We start from the raw sequence: 22,493 nt of genomic DNA on the forward strand, positions 1-22,493 counted from the left end.
GCCTCTTCCCTGGTCATGGAACTAAGATCCTGCAAGCTGAACAGCATGGCCAAAAAAGAAAAAGAAAAGTGAAGTTGACCATTGTCACTACAGTGGCAATATATTACAATATAAAAATGTATCAAATTAACATATTGTACACCTTAAATCTACACCACACTCTATGTAAAATATATAACTCCATTTTTTAAAAGTAGAGCTGAGAAAGTTAAGTACATAATCTAAGTTACTAAGAGGTTGTTATTGGGTTCACATTGTCTATATCTTCCCCTGTACCTCATTACCTCTAAATATCCTTTCTCTTTCATCCACATATTGAAATTCTGCCTATTCTGTTACCCTAAGGAGAAAAACAGAATAATAAAAAACAAGAAACTAGGCATTAATTAGGCTCCCTGCTTTATGTAAAATAATAATACCAAATGTTCCTTGCAGCTTAAAAATAAATTGACAATTGATTTTTCAGAAGGCATGTACTTGGAAAAAACTGTTGCTTTGTAAACCGTGAAAAAGAATACAGAGGATTTAGGAAACAAATTTAGAGAACAGTGGTCTCAGTGTAATCCAGAGGGGCATTATCAGCATCACCTGGGAATGTGTTAGACCTGGAAATCCTCCAAATCCACCCAAGGGCAACTAATCAAAGACTGGTGGTGGGGCCAAGCAATCTATGTTTCAGCAGGCTCCCAAGGTGGTTCAAACACCCGATGCTGCTGCTGCTGCTGCTAAGTCACTTCAGTCGTGTCCGACTCTGTGCAACCCCATAGATGGCAGCCCATTAGGCTCCCCCATCCCTGGGATTCTCCAGGCAAGAACACTGGAGTGGGTTGCCATTTCCGTCTCCAATGCATGAAAGTGAAAAGTGAAAGTGAAGTCGCTCAGTTGTGTCCGACTCCTAGCGACCCCATGGACTGTGGCCCACCAGGCTCCTCTGTCCATGGGATTTTCCAGGCAAGAGTGCTGGAGTGGGGTGCCATTGCCTTCTCCAAACACCCGCTAAACCTCTCAAATACACAGTAAAGTTATAGAACCAATGATCTAAATGATTCAGCCTCAAAAGTTGTAGAAAGGAGCTGAAAAAATTTATTTACTTAGTAGGGGAAAATTAAAACCTATTTTATTAGGATTGTATGCTCTATTACTCAGTACTATCACGTCAGTTTGTTTCTCTTCCTTGTTTAAAACAACAGACAAGTTACAGTACAAGCAGGCAGATCTTTTTATTCGACAGACACTCCCAAGACATGGGAGTAGGCCATGGTCATGATCCCTCTTGGCCTCCCCCTTTTTATACTTCCTGTCTCTTCCTTTTGGTTGTGCCCTATACAAAGTAGAGCTTGTACCCACCACCAATCAAGAAAAGGAATGCAAATAGGCATACACTCTAGGCCAACTGGTATCTGCAAGTTATGTAACAGCAGGCTCTGTTGCGCATGTCTTCCCATAATTCAGTCTGTTATAATCAGATATGTATGTGTGTGTGTGTAGAATATTTATGAACCCTTAATTGGCTCCTAGTTGCCTAAGGTTACTTGAGGAAGCCCCTGTGGTTAGGTTGTACCCACTGTGTACCTAGGGCACATGTGCAGGAGTTAGAAAAGTCTCTGTGGTTACTTCCTGTAGCATCTGTGAATTTTCCTGAGTGTGTCTGGAAAGGCGTTTTAGAGATCAGCTTGCATCTTTTTTTTGGAGAAGGAAATGGCAACCCACTTCAATATTCTTGCCTGGAGAATCCCATGGACAGAGGAGCCTGGTGGACTAGTCCATGGGGTCCCAAAGAGTCAGACACGACTGAGCGGTCTTTTTTGGCTAGGCCATTCCTTGTTGCACATGCCTAACTTGCTACCTAATAGTACTAACCACCCTAAAAAATGTGCTTTATTATTTGACCTAAATAACTGTGTCAAATACACATATATCATAATTATAAACACAAAGTAAAACTGGTATACACAGGGACAAAAACTAGAGAGAAATATAGCACCCTAATTAACGCACTGATGTGAGATTTCACGTTTCGTTTCTCTTTTTAACTAATTCTCCCATATCGGCTAAACATAATACATATACATTCGTAAGCTTTTCTCCTGTTAACTGGTCTTCTGTCAGTTTAATTCTCAGCCCCTAAAATTAAAAGTTTCTCCCTCTTAACATTCCCTAAATCTAAGAAGTCCCATTCACTCTGTTTTAATTATTATCAATACAAAAACAACTTCCGAATTTCTACTTCTCTAACCTTTTTCTCCATCACCCAATCACCTATTAAAGACATCTCCGTTTAAATGTGTGGGTCTTGCAGCCAAATTTAAATATCTGAAGACACAAACATATTCCCAGCCAAAATCAGCCTCCAAATTGAATATCCTTTGAACAGTTGCAGTGTGAGCTCTTTGCGTGAACTGCGTAAGAGTACTGCCCCACGAACCAACTCCCGCCTCTTCTTATACAACACTCAGCTCCTTGAAGTTCTCAGAGTCCCTACTCGCCACCACTGATTTCTTTGTAGTCAGAGCCTAAATTTACGCCGGCGGCTTCCACATCTCACAGAACCCTCCGATGTCATCCAATCACGGCCCAGCCAGAAAGCCAAGGCTCAGCAAGGCCTCACGACGTTCAACTACTCAGGACCTTGCTTCTCTGGTATCACGTGACTCGAGTCCCCGCCTCCCACCCACTCCCTCAGAGGTTTGGAGGCACCGCCCTTCAGCTGGCGCTCGCTGATTGGTTATTGCTCGCGCGGTCTCCTGGGTGACGGGAACGCGGTAGCCTTCTTGAAGAAGATCGGGTGCGCTTGCGCACTTGTTAGATCGCGCCGCTGCTGGATCTTTGAGATGAAGGTAAACAACTTACAAACCCGGGGGTGCGGGAATGTGCGACCACTGGGCATTCCCTTAAACTCTCCGAGAGTCGCTTTCAGGATAGAGGCTTGTGACCTTCCTTCCTTCTCCCGAGTGCTTAAGAAATGGGGAAGGGAGCGGGGTGACCAGGGAGAGCAGAGGCGAAGTTGAAGAAACAAGGGGAAAGGAAGGAAAATTGAAGAGGAGACGGCGGGGAGGGAGGCCTCTCATTTCTGGGACCGCAGACCGAGTTGGTGCGTTTTGGCCATTCCTCCACTGCTGGAAATGAGCAGACTGGATCTGAAGAGACTCCGAATTCGCCCGAATTCACACGGCGGGCAGAATGAGTTTGGGGGAAAAAGCGTTCGGAGGGTCCTTGTAGAGTTGGCTCGTTCGAGTGTCAGGAGCCGCCTCATTTCTTGCAGCTAAACCCCTGGCAAGGCTCCTGAACAGCCTTCTGGCGGCTATTCAGCTCCTTAAAATGAGTGAAAAGCTCCGAAAGAATCTCAAATTGTATTGGCTGTGACTGGCGCAATTTACAGATCACCTGGTGACGGTGTATATTATTCACGGGGAAATCTGCATGCACAGGTCTCAATCTCTAGAGCGTCATCCTCTGCATACATCGGTTTTAGGATTGCGCTTATGAACCCCATTCCCGGGTCACTGGCTACAGCTCATTCACCCTTCGCCTTACCAGACAATAACCCCGCCCCACTCCTAGTGCCCCCTACTCCCCATCCCACCCCCCCACTCCCCCGCCACTCCCCCCCCCACACACACACACACACACAGGCCCTGATCTGGCATAGAAATGGAAAGCTTAATTTTTTTCATTGTTTTGCACATTTTCGTGGTTATAGTGTAAATTGGAGTTGACCTGTAATCTTAACTCACATTTCTAAAGCTCTTCACCATTTATGAAGTACTTGTAGCTCAGTTGGTAAAGAATCTGCCTACAATGCGGGAGACCTGCATTCGTATTCCTGGGTTGGGAAGATCCCCTGGAGAAGGAAATGGCAACCCACTTCAGTATTCTTGCCTGGAGAATCCCAATGACCGTAGCCTGCCAGGCTCCTCTGTCCACGGGGTCGCAAGAGTCCTACACGACTTAAGGACTAAACCATCAGAGTAAGGAGATACTGTTATTCCTGGTTTACAGTTGAGAATTCTATGCTTGAGGCCATTTAATAGACCTGCTTTAAGCCCTACAGCTAATAAGTGAAAAGCAAAATCTAGAGTTCCCTGGTGGTCCAGTGGTTTGGATTCCTTTCTTTCACTGTCAAGGGCCCAGGTTAGTTACCTGGTTAGGGAACTAGGATCCCACAAGCTATGTCGGTGGCCAAAAAACAATTGTATTAAAAAATAAAGATTGAAAAAAAGCAGTCTAAAGGTTCGTTTTCTGGTTTTGAAGCTAGCACCTTTTTACGGGGTGTTGTATGTGTATGGAGCGCCTGTTGACCTCCTTTGAAGAAAAATAGTAGGTAAAATCACAACCAGAGGAGGTCTACCAAGAAACTAGTGACATTCAAATTTAGGGAGCCCTCACTTGCATGTAGGGGTTCCAGGGCAATGTGGTCATAAAATTGCAAAAGTAAAATGCTTTTATACTTTTTTTTAAGGGTGTCTTCTTGCTCCACACAACTTGGATGCACCTGTGATTGATTATAGGCATCTGTTTTCAATAGAGGTGGATTTGATCATCTTTTTAATGTAGTAATTGCCTGTAATTGGTGTAAAATTTAGACCATTGGAAGAGTTTTGTGTTACCATTGAGACTGTCACACCACCTGCAGTTGTATCTAAACTTAACTTGCCTAGATATAGGCATCATTGTTTAATTTTTAATTTAACCTAATGTTAAAATGTAAATTTATTCATTCAAACTTATGGCTCTAGATGTTTTGTATCAGCAGTGTTTAATATAAATATAATGTGAGCCAATGTACTTTAAAATATTTAGTAGCCACATTAAAATGTTTTTAAAGAAACAGTTAAGGTTACCTTCATAATGTATTTTGTTTTACCCAGTATATCCAAAATATTATCATTTCAACATGTAATCAATATGAAAAATTATCAGTAAAGATAGTTTGCCTTCTTTCCTGTATTATCTTTTTTTTAAAATAAATTTATTTATTTAAATTGGAGACTAATTACTTTACAATATTATATTGGTTTTGCCATACATCGACATGAATCTGCCACAGGTGTACATGTGTTCCCCATCCTGAACCCCCCTCTCTCCTCCCTCCCCATAGCATCCCTTTGGGTCATCCCAGTGCACCAGCCCCGAGCATCCTGTATCATGCATCGAACCTGGACTGGTGATTCGTTTCACATATGATATTATACATGTTTCAATGCCATTCTCCCAAATCACCCCACCCTCACCCTCTCTCATAGAGTCCGAAAGACTGTTCTATACATCTGTGTCTCTTTTGCTGTCTCACATACAGGGTTATTGTTACCATCTTTCTAAATTCCATATGTATGCGTTAGTATACTGTATTGGTGTTTTTCTTTCTGGCTTACTTCACTCTGTATAATAGGCTCCAGTTCATCTACCTCATTAGAACTGATTCAAATGTATTCTTTTTAATGGCTGAGTAATACCCCATTGTGTATATATACCACAGCTTTCTTATCCATTCATCTGCTGATGAACATCTAGGTCGCTTCCATGTCCTGGCTATTATAAATAGTGCTGCGATGAACATTGGGGTACACATGTCTCTTTCAATTCTGGTTTCCTCAGTGTGTATGCCCAGCAGTGGGATTGCTGGGTCATAAGGCAGTTCTATTTCCTGTTTTTTAAGGAATCTCCACACTGTTCTCCATAGTGGCTGTACTAGTTTGCATTCCCACCAACAGTGTAAGAGGGTTCCCTTTTCTCCACACCCTCCCCAGCATTTATTGCTTGTAGACTTTTGGATCGCAGCCATTCTGACTGGTGTGAAATGGTACCTCATTGTGGTTTTGATTTGCATTTCTCTGATAATGAGTGATGTTGAGCATCTTTTCATGTGTTTGTGAGCCATCCGTATGTCTTCTTTGGAGAAATGGCTGTTTAGTTCTTTGGCCCATTTTTTGATTGGGTCATTTATTTTTCTGGAATTGAGCTGCAGGAGTTGCTTGTATATTTTTGAGATTAATTCTTTGTCAGTTGCTTCATTTGCTATTATTTTCTCCCATTCTGAAGGCTGTCTTTTCACCTTGCTTATAGTTTCCTTTGTTTTGCAAAGCTTTTAATTTTAATTAGGTCCCATTTGTTTATTTTTGCTTTTATTTCCAATACTCTGGGAAGTGGGTCATAGAGGATCCTGCTGTGATTTATGTCGGAGAGTGTTTTGCCTATGTTCTCCTCTAGGAGTTTTATAGTTTCTGGTCTTACATTTATATCTTTAATCCATTTTTAGTTTATTTTTGTGTATGGTGTTAGAAAGTGTTCTAGTTTCATTCTTTTACAAGTGGTTGACCAGTTTTCCCTGCACCACTTGTTAAAGAGATTGTCTTTTCTCCATAGTATATGCTTGCCTCCTTTGTCAAAGATAAGGTGTCCATAGGTGCGTGGATTTATCTCTGGGCTTTCTATTTTGTTCCATTGATCTATATTTCTGTGTTTGTGCCAGTACCATACTGTCTTGATGACTGTGGCTTTGTAGTAGAGCCTGAAGTCAGGCAGGTTGAGTCCTCCAGTTCCATTCTTCTTTCTCAAGATTGCTTTGGCTATTCAACGTTTTTTGTATTTCCATACACATTGTGAAATTATTTGTTCTAGCTCTGTGAAAAATACCATTGGTAGCTTGATAGGGTGGAGAAGGCAGTGGCAACCCACTTCAGTACTCTTGCCTGGAAAATCTCATGGATGGAGAAGCCTGGTGGGCTGCGGCCCATGGGGTCACTGTGAGTCAGGCACGACTGAGCGACTTCACTTTCACTTTTCACTTTCCTGCATTGGGGAAGGAAATGGCAACCCACTTCAGTGTTCTTGCCTGGAGAATCCCGGGGACAGGGGAGCCTGGTGGGCTTCCGTCTATGGGGTCGCACAGAGTTGGTCATGACTGAAGCAACTTAGCAGCAGCAGCTTGATAGGGATTGCATTGAATCTATAGATTGCTTTGGGTAGTATACTCATTTTCACTATATTGATTCTTCCTATCCATGAACACAGTGTATTTCTCCATCTATTAGTGTCCTCTTTGATTTCTTTCACCAGTATTTTATAGTTTTCTATATATAGGTAGTATTTTATTCTTTTCGTTGCAATGGTGAATGGAATTTTTCCTTAATTTCTCTATTTTCTCATTATTAGTGCATAGCAAGGGATTTCTATGTGTTGATTTTATATCCTGCAACTTTACTATATTCATTGATTAGTAATTTTCTGGTGGAGTCTTTAGGGTTTTCTATGTAGAGGTTCATGTCATCTGCAAACAGTGAGAGTTTTACTTCTTTTCCAATTTGGATTCCCTTTATTTATTTCTTCTGCTCTGACTGCTGTGGCCAAAACTTCCAAAACTATGTTGAATAGTAGTGGTGAAAGTGGGCACCCTTGTCTTGTTCCTGACTTTAGGGGAAATGCTTTCAGTTTTTCACCACTGAGGATAATGTTTGCTGTGGGTTTTTCATATATAGCTGTATTGTCTTTGAAATCATATAGTCATGTGTGGTTTATAGCACATCTAAATTTGGACTACCCATATATCAAGTCCTCAATAAAATTCCAAGTACACATGTGGTTTGTGGCTTCTATATCAGATGTGCTCAGTGGTATTTGACCCTTTGGAACTTAAAGGACTGTAGCCTTCTCCCAGCTCCTCTGTCCATGGGTTTCTCCAGGCAAGAATACCTGAGAGGGCTGCCATTTCCTCCAGGGAATCTTTCCAACCCAGGGATCGAACCTGGGTTTCCTGCATTGCAGGCAGGTTCTTTACCACTGAGCCACCTGGGAAGCCCTCCATATTGTATACACAGTTCTTTGTTGTCAAAGTGAAAAGAATGATTTTTCAGTTGAAAAAGTATCCACCCAATAGCCAAATTAAACACTTAATGATAAAGTGTATCTAATGGAGAAAGGAGAAAAAATAATTTTGAAGGAGGTATAGATATTTTGTATTTCTGTCATGATTAAGGGGTTTTTTTTTATGGTTAAGGTTTTTTAATAGCAACTTTATTAAATTTAATCTCCCCAAATCCATGCTATTAATAATTAGCTAAATTCCCTGATAGCTCAGTTGGTAAAGAATCCACCTGCAATGCAGGAGACCTGGGTTCAATCCCTGGGTGGGGAAGATCCACTGGAGAAAGGATAGGTTACCCGCTCCAGTATTCTGGCCTGGAGAATCCCCATGGACTGTAGCCTGTGGAGTTGCAAAGAGTCGGACATGGCTGAGTGACTTTCACAAATTCAAGTTTAATTTTTTTTAATTTTTAATAGTTATAAAACACTAAATCATAAATTTATATAAAATTAACATTTAGAAACATTCAAAAGCAAAAAAGTTTTATAGTAAATGCTCCCGTGTATGTTGAGGTCTGTACTTGACCAGCCAGATTATGGTTATTTGGTTGGTTGGTTAATTGGTCATTTTATTTGTTACATTGTTGACTTGGGTAAGCTCTAGCATAAACTTTCACCATCCTGAATCCTACTGTTTTCATTATTATGTTTTGACATCTTTTCTGACCAACTGTTAATTGTATGTTTTAAAATATAAAAATTGTGTTGTGCTTTTTTAGCGTGTTTTCTCACTACTAGAAAAGACTTGGCTTGGCACACCAATACAGTTTACCTGGCAGAAAACATCAGGAAACTATCTTGCTGTAACAGGGTAAGATAACAGTGATTGTTAGTAAATCACTCTGACTCCACGTGGTTGTATGCCCACCAAACCATACCATCTGTTCAGTAGAAATTCTTTAATGATGGTTGCATGGTGAGAAAAGTAATATATTAATATCACAATTCATAGAACCTTTTCCCTAGTGATAACTTTTTACATACAAATTGTGAAACTATCATGAGAAAATATAGAAATCACTTGAATGTATAAGAAAACTCTTTAGATACATAAGAAGTAAAATTTAAATCATATCTTTTTGTTCTAATTGCTTTTAGAGCTGATCATATTGTGAAAATCTTTGATCGCCATGGTCAAAAAAGAAGTGAAATCAACTTATCTGGGTAAGTACAGAGGTAGATCAAAATTTTTTCAAACTTTGTGGCCTAAAAGATAAAAAAACACTGTCTTAAAACTTACAATCAAGTAGAATTTTGTAATTTATGTCTAACCTGTATCTCTTCTTTTGCTTTCTCCATTTGCAAAGAGATTTAGTTTTGTATACCATAAGCAGTTAATGAAATAGGTATATAGCATATGAATTAAGAGTTTAATACATTCATTGACAGATAAGCTTTAAGGCAGAATTGTAAATGAGTCTATGTGAAAGAATTCTTATTTAATTATAAACAAGCCTTAATGTATATATTTGCAGATAAGCCCTTATTGATGTAGTATTTCCTCTCTAATATAAATTGAAAAATAGTTACTTTCCACACTTTTTTATCCTTTTTAAGAAAGTCATTCTAGATTACAGTAAGCATAACGTAAGCATTTTTAATAATTCAGTGTGATCATTCCCTGTATTAGTTATTTTACCCATAGTCTTAGTGGTTATTATGATGTTTGCATAAGACCTAAGTGGTCTTAAGCTGCCAGGCTTTTTAAATTCACGTCAACCTTGTGTAGTTTATCAGCCACTATCTTTGCAAATTTAGTGGCTCTACTTATCTCACACCCACCTAATGCCACCATTTTAGCATTTCCTATTGCTCTCTTAATTGTTGCTTCTGGTTTCTATATTCTGGGGAACAGAGGGCAAGCTAGTTATAATTATGTTTAGAATAAAGTGAAAAGGCACTTAGTAAAAAACTTCTCTGATTAAGTTGTAGGAGCTTTATTGCATAATCTCTGTAACATTGCTTTTGGTTATGCAATGTCCTTATTTTTTTGCTTCTGAGTTCTTCTGCTGTATTCAACATAGCTGAATTAGACTGACAAAACATCATCAGATAAACAAAATGCTATTATATGTTGTCTTTAATGATTTTATTAAGAATTTGAAAGCCTCCCTCTTCCATACCTCTCAAAATCTGTGGAAATACTATAGAAAATTAAGATCCCCAAACATATTTTAGTAGTTTGAAGAATAAAATAACTGAAGTGATTCCCAGATGTCTTAAATGGAAAGCTGAGTGTTGGTTCAGGGGCCCGCAAAGTCTGGGATCTGAGCTGGAGCTGATGTAATAATAATAGGAATAAAGTGCACAATAAATGTAAGGCACTGGAATCATCCAGAACCCATCTCCCCAACCCCGGGTCCACGGAAAAATTGTCTTCCACAAAAGGCCAAAAAAGGTTGGGGACCACTGGGCAGGTGCCCCAAAACAGTCTCCAAATGAGAAACAGAATCAGAAGAGGAAGAAAAGGTTAATCTCCAGGGAAGTTCTTAAATTATAATAAACATTTGGAGTAATTTTAAACAGTAAGAAACATATTAAATAGAGCATTTCCTATTTATAACTATTTTGTTACCTTAAATCACTCTTCTTATTCTATTCAATATTAAGATATGAAATGAAAATGACTTTTCTTACTCTGTATTTCAGAATTCAGTATTTCTTACTGTTTGCAATCCTACATCTAGCCAGCCTTGCTCTGTTTAATACACAGCTTGTCTAGATATTTCACCTCTTATCAGTACCTTCTTTTTCCCTCTGTGCATCTGAAACCACCTTTCAAAAGTTGATCACACAAATTTCCTCTTGATTCCAGACGTGATTCCTTTCTAGAGGTGCTTGATGAGTATTTTACCACAAGAGCCCAGCTCTTTACAGGTGTCAAGAAAATCTGCTAACCTATTAGATATAATTGTATTCAATATAGTATGTGAAAATGATATTTGAAATAGAATTCAAAATGTTTCCATCCCCTCAACAACAACAAAATTGGTGTTAGTGTTATCCAGGCAGTAAATTTTGAGTTCTGTTTCTTACTTTAGAAAGTTTATGACTTTAAAAATAGATTGAATGGACTTGCTATAGACAAAAATCACAAAGAGTTGATTGTTTAAATTTCTTTCCCCTACTTTAATGTATAGTGATTGTTTTGTTCTCTTTTTAAAAAAAGTAATTGTGTTACTATGGATTGGGACAAGGATGGAGATATTCTAGCAGTGATTGCTGAGAAATCCAGTTGCATTTATCTGTGGGATGCCAACACGAACAAAACCAGTCAGTTAGACAGTGGCTTGAGGTAAGGATAACTTTTTTTATTTTTTAAATCTTCACTTAGAAATACTATTTGCAGCTTTGATGCTAAAATTTCTTACTACATTCATTATAAATATGCCCTGATGCGTTATTTTCTTATAAAAGGGAAAAATTCATTTCTTTTAAAATTGTTATATATAATCCTATTAATTTTGCCCAATTAATTAGAATACAGTATCATTCTAAAATATAAAGAGCTTCTTAAAAAGTTGCTTTCAGTGAAATAGACTAAAAAGTCCAAAGAAGAGAGAAAACATTTATAGGAAAATCTGGAAATAGGATGACTACAGGCATGACTGGATCTAGGGGTTGTAATAATGCAATCTAGACATCTCACAGCTCTTTCTTTCTCTGTATTGACCTCTAAGTCAGACTCTCTCCCTCTTTTAATTCTGTTGAAGTATAGTTGATTTATAATGTTGTGTTAATTTCTGCTGTGCAGCAAAGTGATTCAGTTATACATATATGTACTTTCTTTTTCATATTCTTTTTCATTGTGGTTTATCACAGGATATTGAATATTGTCCCCTGTGCTATACAATAGGTCCAAGTCATTTATCCACCCTGTATATATTTAGACTCTTTTGATGGCTACTGACATCAGCTTCTACCATTCTTCACAGCAAGTTATGCCAAAGAAAAGGGCATGCCACTATTACATCGCCAGTATCCTCTCAGTTCTTTAAAAGGTCTTTGAATAGGGTAGGCAGGGCCATAGGGTTGATAATCCTACCCATGAAGATTGGGGTAAGAGTGGGGCAGTTCACAAGTGGAAGAAATCCTGGGCAGACCGAATAAGTTACAGATCTCTGCTAAAATAGAAGCTGTTTGCCATATGGAAAAGAAAAACTTGTCAGTATTTACAGCTGAAATGCAATTTTGACCTTGAACAAGTTGCTTAACCTCTGCTTAAGCTTCAGTTTCTTCATATATGTAAAATGAGTCTAGTAATAATATCTGCCTCATAGCATCATGTGGCCTATAAGTGCAGGAAGAGATCACACATCTACCATAAGATTAGGCTTTACTTTTCCAACATACTTATCAAGGAATAACAGAGCAGGTCAAAACATCTCCCTAGTGCAGGTTCCCTCGAACCTCCAAAGTGAGGCACAAGAAATGCACCCACAGGCAATGGTGTCTGACCAACATCAGGTCTACTAGATCTGAGAACCTCCACTTCTTGCTCTGTCCTTTTACACTTCCATACCTCACTTTTCAGAAGGATTTTACACACTCTGTGCTTCCATTCAAGAAAGTGAAAGTGTTAATTGCTCAGTTGTGACCCCATGGGCTGTAGCCCGTCAGGCTCCCCTGTTCATGCAGTTCTCCAGGCAAGGATACTGGATTGGGTTGCCATTCCCTCCTCCAGGGGATCTTCCAACCCGGGTCTCTCACATTGCAGGTGGATTCTTTACCATCTGAGCCACCAGGGAAGCCCAAACCTCCTTCTGAGATGCCCTTAATAGTGACAGAGCTGGAAAATCCTTTTTCAAATCATGAATTCCCAATAATTTTTTCAGTTTACTGTATCACAGTTTTAGACTTTTTAAAAGCTTAAGATGTTATCCATTAAGATTTTTACCACAATTAGAGTTACAACAATCATTAGTAGACAGATTAATAACTGTCTTATCATTAGTCATCTCCTGAAATGTGAGATTCCATCATGACTGAATTGAAGCCTTTTATTCATTATACATTTGTATTTTAGGTCTCACTGACTTAAGATCACTTTATAGTGTCTCAAAATGCCTTTAGCACTTACTGTTTGTCCTAAATCATTAAAATTGTAATTTTATACTTCAGCTTCTAACTAGATATTACAGTTATTCATGAAATTCACGAAGCACTTTTTAAAAGGACTGCTTAGGAGGTTAGGTTGTAAATTGTTTAGTAATTTACATCTTAATGTTACAGGGATCAATTGTCTTTTCTTCTTTGGTCAAAATTTGGAAGTTTCCTGGCCGTTGGAACTGTTAAAGGAAATTTGCTAATTTATAATCATCAGACATCTCGAAAGATTCCTGTCATTGGTAGGTTACAGCTGGAAACACTGCTTAATATTTGGGATGCTTTAACATAAATGTAAATTTTATCACCTCAGGTTTCCCTGATACTGCAGGGGAAATTTTGTAGTTTAAAATTGACTTCCCTTGTCAAGCCATACCTCTGTCTAACTAGAAGATCCATCTTCACTACCTACTAAGAACTTCCCAGGTTACATAGAACAAGTTGCCCTCAGGTGAGTGAGCCTGTGCCTCTGGACACCAGTACATTAATAGCATGATTTCCATCTGTCCCTTTCTCACCCAGATTATGCCTCTGCTATGGAGTAGCTCATGTGCCTATCAACACATTAGTAGATGGGCTAAAACATTTGGCGACTTCTTAGACAGAGTATATCCATATTCCTAATTCTGACCCCTCACTCTCTCCAATCACTAATCTAGGAGTGAACTAGGAGTTATTTTTACCTCAGGGTATATGACTGGAAGGTATGCGTATTTATTCCTTCTTTGACCTTCTTGATTCAGCCTCTTTGATTCCCCCAGCCTCTGGCACTTAGCATCTGACTACCTGAAGGAAATAGTATTGATTTTTTTCAATTGTTGTAACATCAGGCTGGTGAGGGGTGAAATGGGTAGGCTTCATTATAATTTACTGTTAATGGAAGAATTAAATGCTGGAGATAATAGTGCCCACAGAATACTTGAGAAAGGGCTTTTCAGTTAAAGACATTTATTCATTTCAAGTTATTTTCACATATATGTATATCTTTCATATGTGTATTTTTAGCACTCTGGCTATACAGTTACACTATTGATCCATTTGAAAAGTTGAACTAAAAAATCAGCTTTCACCATGTAAATTAATTTGTTTGACTTCGGTAGGCATTTTCTGTATCCCACTTCATTTATAGGCATGTCCTACCAGTTAACTTACGATCCTTAGATAGCTTGAGACTTGAGGTAAGAAGAAAATAATCAGGTCAAAACATGATTATTTGGTGTCATTATTTGTTCATATGTACATGATTTTATATGTGATCTTTGTATTTAATATGAATATTGATTCTAATTCAGTCTAATTTATTAACTGTATAAAATAGACCTGAAAATATTCAGGTTAATTTTACATTTTAGGCCCTTTCACTGCCTCTTTCAGAGTTTGTTGTGATTTGTAGGTGTGCTTTTTTTTTCCTCTGAAATAATTTACTTTTCTAAAACCAAGGCATTTCACTTCCAGTAGCAGCTGCACAAATGCACAAACAGCAAGTGGTTTTTACAGTAACTAAATGTCTGTTCCCTTGTTAGGTCTTGCTCTGATTTCTTTCCTTGAACTGTGTTAGATACAGGCAATCCTCACTTTGCATGATTCTAATATGCATGAATTTCATTGACCACAGTTTACTTAATATTGCCAGTCTCCCAATAACATGATTCACATTTCAGTAACTGTGGTATATTCCTGTAAGTTAATATTAATTAAATGAGTCAAAACCTGCCCAGAACACTGTTAAGTAAGCACATGAAAGTGTTAACTGTTATCACTGATGTTAGGACTAACCTGAGTTCTGAGCTCTAGAAGAAAAGGAGAGATTTTCTTCTCTCTGTCCTGAGTGGAGGATGAAGTTTGTCCTTGGCATCTTTCCACCTCTCTTAATGTACTCCTTTATCCCTTCTAATACCTATTACTCTGGATACCCAGTTCCATTGTACTACCTATATCTCTTAATCAATCCATGATCAGCAAAATCTCCTATATCCCAGTCTCTTCTCTGAATGTTCCCTTCATTTTGTGCTCTGGTCTCCTGGTTTGAAATACTACCTCTGTAGTCCTATGTTTGTCTCTTCCAGACTCTAGACTCATGCAAGCAATTGCTTACTCAACAGCTCCGATGAAATTTCTAGTGAATACTTCAGATTTGATATCACCAAACTGTGCAGCCGTTCCCTCTCATCATTGATACCTTTTCATCCTCTTAGATGTTTAAGCCAAATCTTACTGTTATCCTGACTCTTATCTTCCTCATACCCTCTATACCAAATGTGCCAGAAAATCTTACAGGATTTACCTCCAAATATGTCCAGAATCAACTTGTCTCATCACCTCTACCACTACCACCACCACCATGGTGTGGGGCTCAGATCTTCTGCCTGCATCTCTGCAATCTCTTAACCGGTCTCCCTGCTTCAACTCTTGCCCTGCTATAAGAATATTCTCAACTCAGAAGCCCGAGTGAGCCTTCTGCTCAGAACTATCCAGTGGCTCTTCATGTCACCCAAGATCAAAGTCAGAATCCTTACAATGGCTAGCCAAGCCCTCTATGACCTGGCCCTTGAAAACTGTGATTTCATCTCTTAGTTACTTTACTTTCTGGCCTCCAGCCACACTGTTCTCCTAGCTGAGCCTCTAACACACTGGACACATTCTTGCTTCAGGGTCTACTGACTTAATAACTATTTATTTAGAGCCTGCTTTCTGCAGAAATACTTTATTAGGTTCAATAAGGGGTACAAGGAATAAAATAAGCATGATCTCTGTCTCAATAACAGCTAAAATAGCTAACACTTATATAGCACTTCCTGTGTTGCTGGCACTCTTCTAAGGGCTTTAGTTCATTTGATCCCCAACCCTGTGAAATAGCTTCTACTATTATCCCCAAATTTTGGACAGTGTGACTAAGGAATAGATAGGTTATCTTACCCAAGGTTTTGTGATAAGTAGTGGAGCCACTTACTCAAAATAGACAGCCTGCCTCCAGAAACTGTATACTTAATTAACCTTGAGACTCTTGAGTATTTATCTATTCTAGGACCTTTAACGAAAACCTGGTGTCAAGTCATGTGATTTCCACCCCAAAATGTAGTTTTTGCACTGGCTAGATTGCTTAATTAAAAAGCATTCTGATACTTAGTGGCTCTCTAATATCCCTCACTAGCTAAATGACTCAGTTCTTAACATAAGTCTCACTAAGGTGCATTCATATTTGTACCTCAATATTGTCACGAATCACTGTATGTCTTTCAGTTATATACAAATAATCAAAATTGTGATGTTGAATCAGCTTATGCCAAGGGTCTCCCACATCATAAAGCTGAATATAATAAAGATAACTTCAGTGCTTTGAGATTTACTTCTTTTAAGACATTACTGTGATAGGTTTTGTTATATGGTTAAACAAACAAACTTGTCGAGGGGTGGGATATCTTTTTATGTTAGGACCTATGCTCATATTCACATAAAAAGTTGGAAAATAAGATTGCCCTTATATACAGTTATCTTGATTTAAAACTTTGTTATAAACTCTTTTAAATAAGGCTGCTTAGACACTAAACTGCTTTGAGATTTTAAATTCCTTGTTTGTTTAATTTCCATAGTGTATTATCTAAACTTTGAGATTACCATCACAGATTTTGTAAAATTTTTTTTTGAGAAATCAATATGTACAAAAATCATCTCTTTTGCAGGAAAACATACTAAGAAAATCACATGTGGATGCTGGAATGCAGAAAACATGCTTGCTTTAGGTGGTGAAGATAAAATGATTACAGTTAGTAATCAGGAAGGTGACACAATAAGACAGGTAATACAGTAACTTCTCTTTGACTTGCTGTGTTCAGATTTTCCTCCAAAATAAAGTTTGTCTATCAGACTGACCTATAAAATTTTAAAATCTCTATGAGAGATGTTTACAATAACTTCATATTCTAAACATCAAGTTTTTTCTTTTTATGTACTAGGACATTTTTCTTTTCATACAAATGCTTTCTCCAAATTTCCTCCTTTGTACACTTCCCCTTGGCTAGTGTTAGCTTGAATTATTCAGCTCTGTGGTTATAATCAACCATTATATTTGTGAATATCTCTTATTTGTGTATTTACAGTGTAAATCATAACCACTGGACTCAGTCAGATCTGCCTGATTCTAAAGCCCACTCCTTTAGCTGATATGTTAAATTGGTTCTAAACTAATCCTAATTAAATTTTAGGATTGAATTTTACTGCTGTTCAGATTTCCCACGATTAAGGGGATTTGTATTACCCATAGCTATATAATCTTACCAGGGGCAAAATTTCAATTCGGATGACTTGGCTTATGGTTTAGTATTTCTAGAGCAATAGTGACTGACACAGTCTTTGAATACTTCTAGTTTTACATTAATAGGTTCTACATTAGCTATTTATTGCTGCATAACAAATTACCCCTGAAACTTAGCAGTTTAAAAGAACAGATGTTGCTTTGCCATTTTTGTGGGTGAGTAGTCCAGACACAGCTAAGCTGAGTACTTCTGCCTCAAGGTCTCTCACGAGGCTGCAGTCATTTAGCATTCTGGACTGCGGTCTCATCTGAAGTCTTGACTAGGGACAAATCTATTTCCAAGCTCATGTGGTTGTTGAAAGGCAGGCTGTTAGGCTCAGGGCTTAGCTCCTCTCACTACTGACTGGAAGCCTGCCTCATTTTCTAGCCACATGTATCTCTCCGTAGCATATCTCACAACAAAGCCGCTGGCAAGAGAATGAGAATAGTCATTCAAGACCTAAGCCACAACCTCTTAATAAATAACCTGATCTCAGAATTATTTTTGCCATATTCTGTTCTCTAGAAGTGAGTCACTAGGTTCAGCACATACTCAGGGTCTGGGTGGCAATCGCACTAAGGCATGAAAACCAGGAGGTGAGGACCATTGTGGACCATCTTAGAGGCTGCCCGCCATGGGCCCCCTTCTCTCAGGAAGAGAAAGCTAATCATGATAAAACACATGTAGCCTTATATGATTGTCAAATGTGTGATATAGCTTACAAACCCTGTAGCATTTGTGAGATAGAGGAGGTAAATGAATGTTGGATTGTGAATTTGTAAGAGAGAAGATCTAAATCAGTCAAGGTGTAGGCTAAACTATTGTAACAGAGACCCAAAATGACAAGGACTCTAAGAATATAGTAGTTCAGGTGGCTTTTTCCTCTTTCATTTTATCATATAACAGAGGTAAGCAGGTCATCTGTGTATCTCTGCTTCTCCAGGTTGTGTAAAGTCCCCCTTCCCTCCTTCCCCACCCTTCCTTCCACCTTAATATTTTGCCATTTATTAGGGTGTTTTGCCCTCATTAGCACCACATCTGCATTTCAGCCCCAGGGAAAGGAAAAAGAGAAGTAGAGTGCAAGAAACTGTAAGCTACCTGATCTGGAAGATGCAGTCACTACTGCCATTCATATCACATGAACCTAGTCGTATGGTCAAACCTAAGTGCTGCCGTGGAAGCTGCAAATTTAGTCTGCCTAGGTGACCATGTACCCTGCTAAAACTTGTTATAGAGGATATTGGAAGACTTTTATCAGTTGCTGTCATTCACTCCAAGCAGAACAGAACAAAGACAAGAGGAAAGACTTACTATGGCTTGCTCAAGACTGGAATGACTGAAAATTTGGGCTTTGAGAATTTGCAGAAGTCTGAAGAAGAAAGTTGGTTCTTATATCTGGAAAGCTTTGAAACTGAGGTAGAAGTAACTCAGTCATATTGAGCAGACCACAGCATGATTCCAGTGATTCTTAAGGAAGGCATTGCTATAAAAATAGTTTCTAGAAACCTTGTAATTTTCATCAATCTGTATTGGTGTCCTTTAGAATTCTAATACTACAGGTCCCTGCTCTTGTGTCCATACCAGACATCATCAGTAGATACTGGCATTTTTTTCTTCACTGAATCAAGACATGACCTTAGAATACTTTTCCACATATAACATCCCAGGAAGCCTCTACCACTGAGCTATTATTTACATACAAGATAACTATTTCCCATTTTTAATCCCAAGAATTATGCTTCCAGAATATGACATACTAAAGTTGTAATTTAGTAAACAAAGCATACATTATAAGTATTGTTTCATCTGGTATTTTCTCCAAATTGCTTATACTTGGCTATTCTGCAAAGCACTCCATCGTTACTCCTGTGGGTTTATTTTTTATGTATCCTGCTTGTCTTGCTTCCTAAATCTGAAGATTGCTGTCATTCATCAGTTCTGAAAAAGTCTTAGTCATTGTCTGTTTGAAATTTGCCTCTTGCCCTTGCTCTTCTCTTTCTGCAGCAACTGTTAGACCATATATGTTTAACCAACATAAGTAGACCAATATGTTTGACCATCTTATGTCTCTTAATCTCTCTTTCCTAGTTTCTTTTTGTCACTCTGTGCAATCTCCAGGATAATTTCCACAAATCAGTTCACTTATTCTTCAAATATGTCTAATCTTCTATCCCATCAGTCCTTCCCATTTTAATGACCCTAATTTTTATTGGTGGAAAGTACTTTGTAGTTCTTTTTTAGAACCTGCTTGTACTTTTCAAGAAAGTGTTGTCTTTTCTTATTTATGAGTCTTTTTATGTTTGTAATCATTTTAAAAGTATTTTTTGATGTTTTTCTGATAATTCTGTTCTTTTTAGATCTGCTGACCCTTGCTCTTGGTACATTGCTTGTGAATTTTCTCATTTTGAATTGGGAGCTCACCTACTGTAGGAAGTTGTTTGCAGCCTTGGAAGAGGCTTTAGATTTGTTTTTGCTGAACACTGCAGGGAGTTTCTAGACCACTCAGAGTATAACTTTGGACCTTAGACCACAATGAACATAGGAGGGAAACTGATTTGAAAAGAATTTTTTCTAACCAAAGCCCAGCTCAAGTTCAAATGGGTTCATTATCATCCCTCTTTATCAGCCAGATATCTGCAGCATCAGTTCCTGCACTCACTTTGCTTTTCAGTTTGATCTTTGCTTATGGGCCACAGAAATCTTCCTTACCTTCTTTCAGGCTTATCTTAGCCATTTAATAAGATACATGTTCAGTTTCGTCCTTAATTTTTATAGCAGTGGGATTTTCAGGTTATTCAGTCCAATGTATTCAGAAATGAAAGCAAGCTCCCTGTTTTGTTAATGGAATTTGGGTGTGGGGTTTATTCATGGTGATACTATGTTCATCTCCACAGATACCAGTGAGATCGGAGCCTAGTGACATGCAGTTTTCCATGATGAAGACTGATGACCGAACCTCCACTGCTGAAAGCACAGTAAGAGTTCTAAATCCAGGCCCAAATTATTTTGGTAATTTTGTAGGATATACTGTCTCCTTTTCTAGGATGGTTCAGAATCTCTGTTAAAAAAATTATGGTACATCACTTATGAAATCAACATAGACCCCCGTTTCTCAGGCCTAAATATTGTTTTTGCTGCCACCTAACATCAAAACAATTGAAGATAGAGTTCTGTAGCACCGTGGCTGCTCTCCTTATGGTAGCAAAAACAGTGGGGGCGCCTTGAAAAGCAAGAGTATTGATTTCTATATCTTTTAAATTTTTTCATTCTTATCAGATATGGGGACTAGAATGCCAGAAATTACTAGTTTTATTTTTTAACACCTTAGGTTTATTTTCCCTGCCACATTTTAACATTCTGAAGTCCAGATGGTTTTCACAATCAACCAGAATATATTTAATGAAGTAATGTTTTTCTTTATTTCTTAAAAAGATATTATATTGATAATGACTCATAACCGATAGCATCTTCAAAGCAAGGAAATATACCAAAGTGTTTCTGTTTATATATATATATATATATATATATATATATATATATCCATTACCCTTAGTGAGCCCAAATCGGTAATGTACTCCTCTGTCTCAACACAGTTACACTCTCAGCTGGGAATTACAGTTTAGTATTGGCCTGTGTGAGTAACAGGGATACTAGTCTAGCCACATTGACCAGTGCCCTGCAGGTGATGGAAAAAGTGATGATATAAAAAGCTGAACTAGATTATCCGCACGGGTATGGACAGGTAATCCCACGTGGCTCAGAATCAAAATCAGATGGCCTCAGTGTAGAAGAGTTGCTATACTCTGAATGTGAGTTTAATTCCAATGGAACTGTGTCAGACTTACCTTCTTGTACTGCACGGTACTCTTATTAGAGGTACAGAGAATTTTAAAAAGTTATTCCATTGAGCTATTTTAGTATACTTCCAAGGGTATATTGGGTATGTGTAAACCCAAAGATCCTTCCCAGACTACATTTAGGAAAATGATACAAATGTTTTGAGTTAGTCACATTGTTTACTTACTAATTTATAACATTTAACACTAAATTTGGCTCGGTTGTTTTTCTAAATTAGGTTTATGCTGTTTGAATTTGCTTATTAGTCTTTTTATGAAGTACTGAACATTCCTCTCATAATTCCTATTTTTGGCAGATAAGTGTAGTGGTTGGCAAGAAAACTTTGTTTCTTTTTAATCTGAATGAACCAGATAACCCAATTGATCTGGAGTTTCAGCAACACTATGGCAACATTGTCTGCTACAGTTGGTATGTACAGAAGCACAATACATGAAGAGTGTTTTTCCTTACGAAGTATAATGTGTTTCGTTTTTGTCTGTAGCATTTTCACTCCTCTCTGTGACATTTTCTGGGTTGCAGTCTGTGACTTAACATGTGAAACTACCTAGCATGTTATCTGGCAAATAGGCCCTTGATAAATGATATTCTCTATTTCCTCAATGTTCAGGTATTTGTTTATTACTGTATTGCAGATGACAGTTAATCTTCCTTTTACTGTATTACTGCCTTTGTTGCTGTAGGTACGGTGATGGCTACATCATGATTGGTTTTTCACGTGGAACTTTTGTTGTCATTTCCACTCATATTCGGGAGATCGGTCAAGAGATATTTCAGGCTCGTGACCATAAAGACAGTCTAACCAGTATTGCAGTATCACAGACCCTTAACAAAGCTGCTACGTGTGGTGATAACTGGTAAGTTATATTCACATATTCCTAGGAAAGCTTATTTAAGGAATGGTCAAGAGATTTAACAGGATGTTGTTAACTAATGTTAATCTATCCACCATACTTGCACTATTAGAACATGTTTGCAGTTGAAAATTTCTAAGATATTTTTATCTTTGCCTTGAACACTCAGGGTAAAACCTAAAATACTAAATGTGTACCAAATACAAAACCTAAAATGGAGTATACTTGAAAATCAGTCATAAAAATAAAATGGGCACTTCTGGGTAACAGGCAGTAAGTACCCTTGACCCTGTCTCTCTCACCAAATACAGCCATAAAACCTGTAGAGAACCCATGAAACAGCTATGTAAGGATTCTGAAAAGTAAATAGTAGCAGGCAGACTGGAGAAGAAAGCCAGCATTTGAAGTACCGCTGAGCCAGTGGTGAGTCTCCTGTGTGTCTTCTGGTCTCTCTCAGCCAGGACTCAAGGCAGCCTGAGACCTGGACGTAAGCACTGGAGCAGAGACAGAGAGAGCTCTGAAAGAA

General features: G+C 38.2%; 1 protein-coding gene across 2 annotated transcripts in view; it reads left to right on the plus strand.

The window, feature by feature from the left end:
• Positions 1–2,771: 2,771 nt before the first annotated feature.
• WDR19 (WD repeat domain 19) overlaps positions 2,772–22,493 on the plus strand; it is a 78,448-nt gene continuing 58,726 nt past the window's right edge. For both annotated transcript variants that reach the window (XM_005897346.3, XM_070372272.1), the window contains exons 1-9: positions 2,772–2,837; positions 8,580–8,671; positions 8,959–9,024; positions 11,030–11,155; positions 13,093–13,208; positions 16,647–16,762; positions 20,153–20,233; positions 21,412–21,524; positions 21,797–21,970. In XM_005897346.3, coding sequence (XP_005897408.2) covers positions 2,832–2,837; positions 8,580–8,671; positions 8,959–9,024; positions 11,030–11,155; positions 13,093–13,208; positions 16,647–16,762; positions 20,153–20,233; positions 21,412–21,524; positions 21,797–21,970 — 890 coding nt within the window. In that variant the 5' untranslated portion in view covers positions 2,772–2,831. The remainder of the gene's footprint in view (positions 2,838–8,579; positions 8,672–8,958; positions 9,025–11,029; positions 11,156–13,092; positions 13,209–16,646; positions 16,763–20,152; positions 20,234–21,411; positions 21,525–21,796; positions 21,971–22,493) is intronic.

The sequence above is a fragment of the Bos mutus genome, chromosome 6 (genome assembly GCF_027580195.1).
Source record: "Bos mutus isolate GX-2022 chromosome 6, NWIPB_WYAK_1.1, whole genome shotgun sequence".
Taxonomy (NCBI): Eukaryota; Metazoa; Chordata; class Mammalia; order Artiodactyla; family Bovidae; genus Bos; species Bos mutus.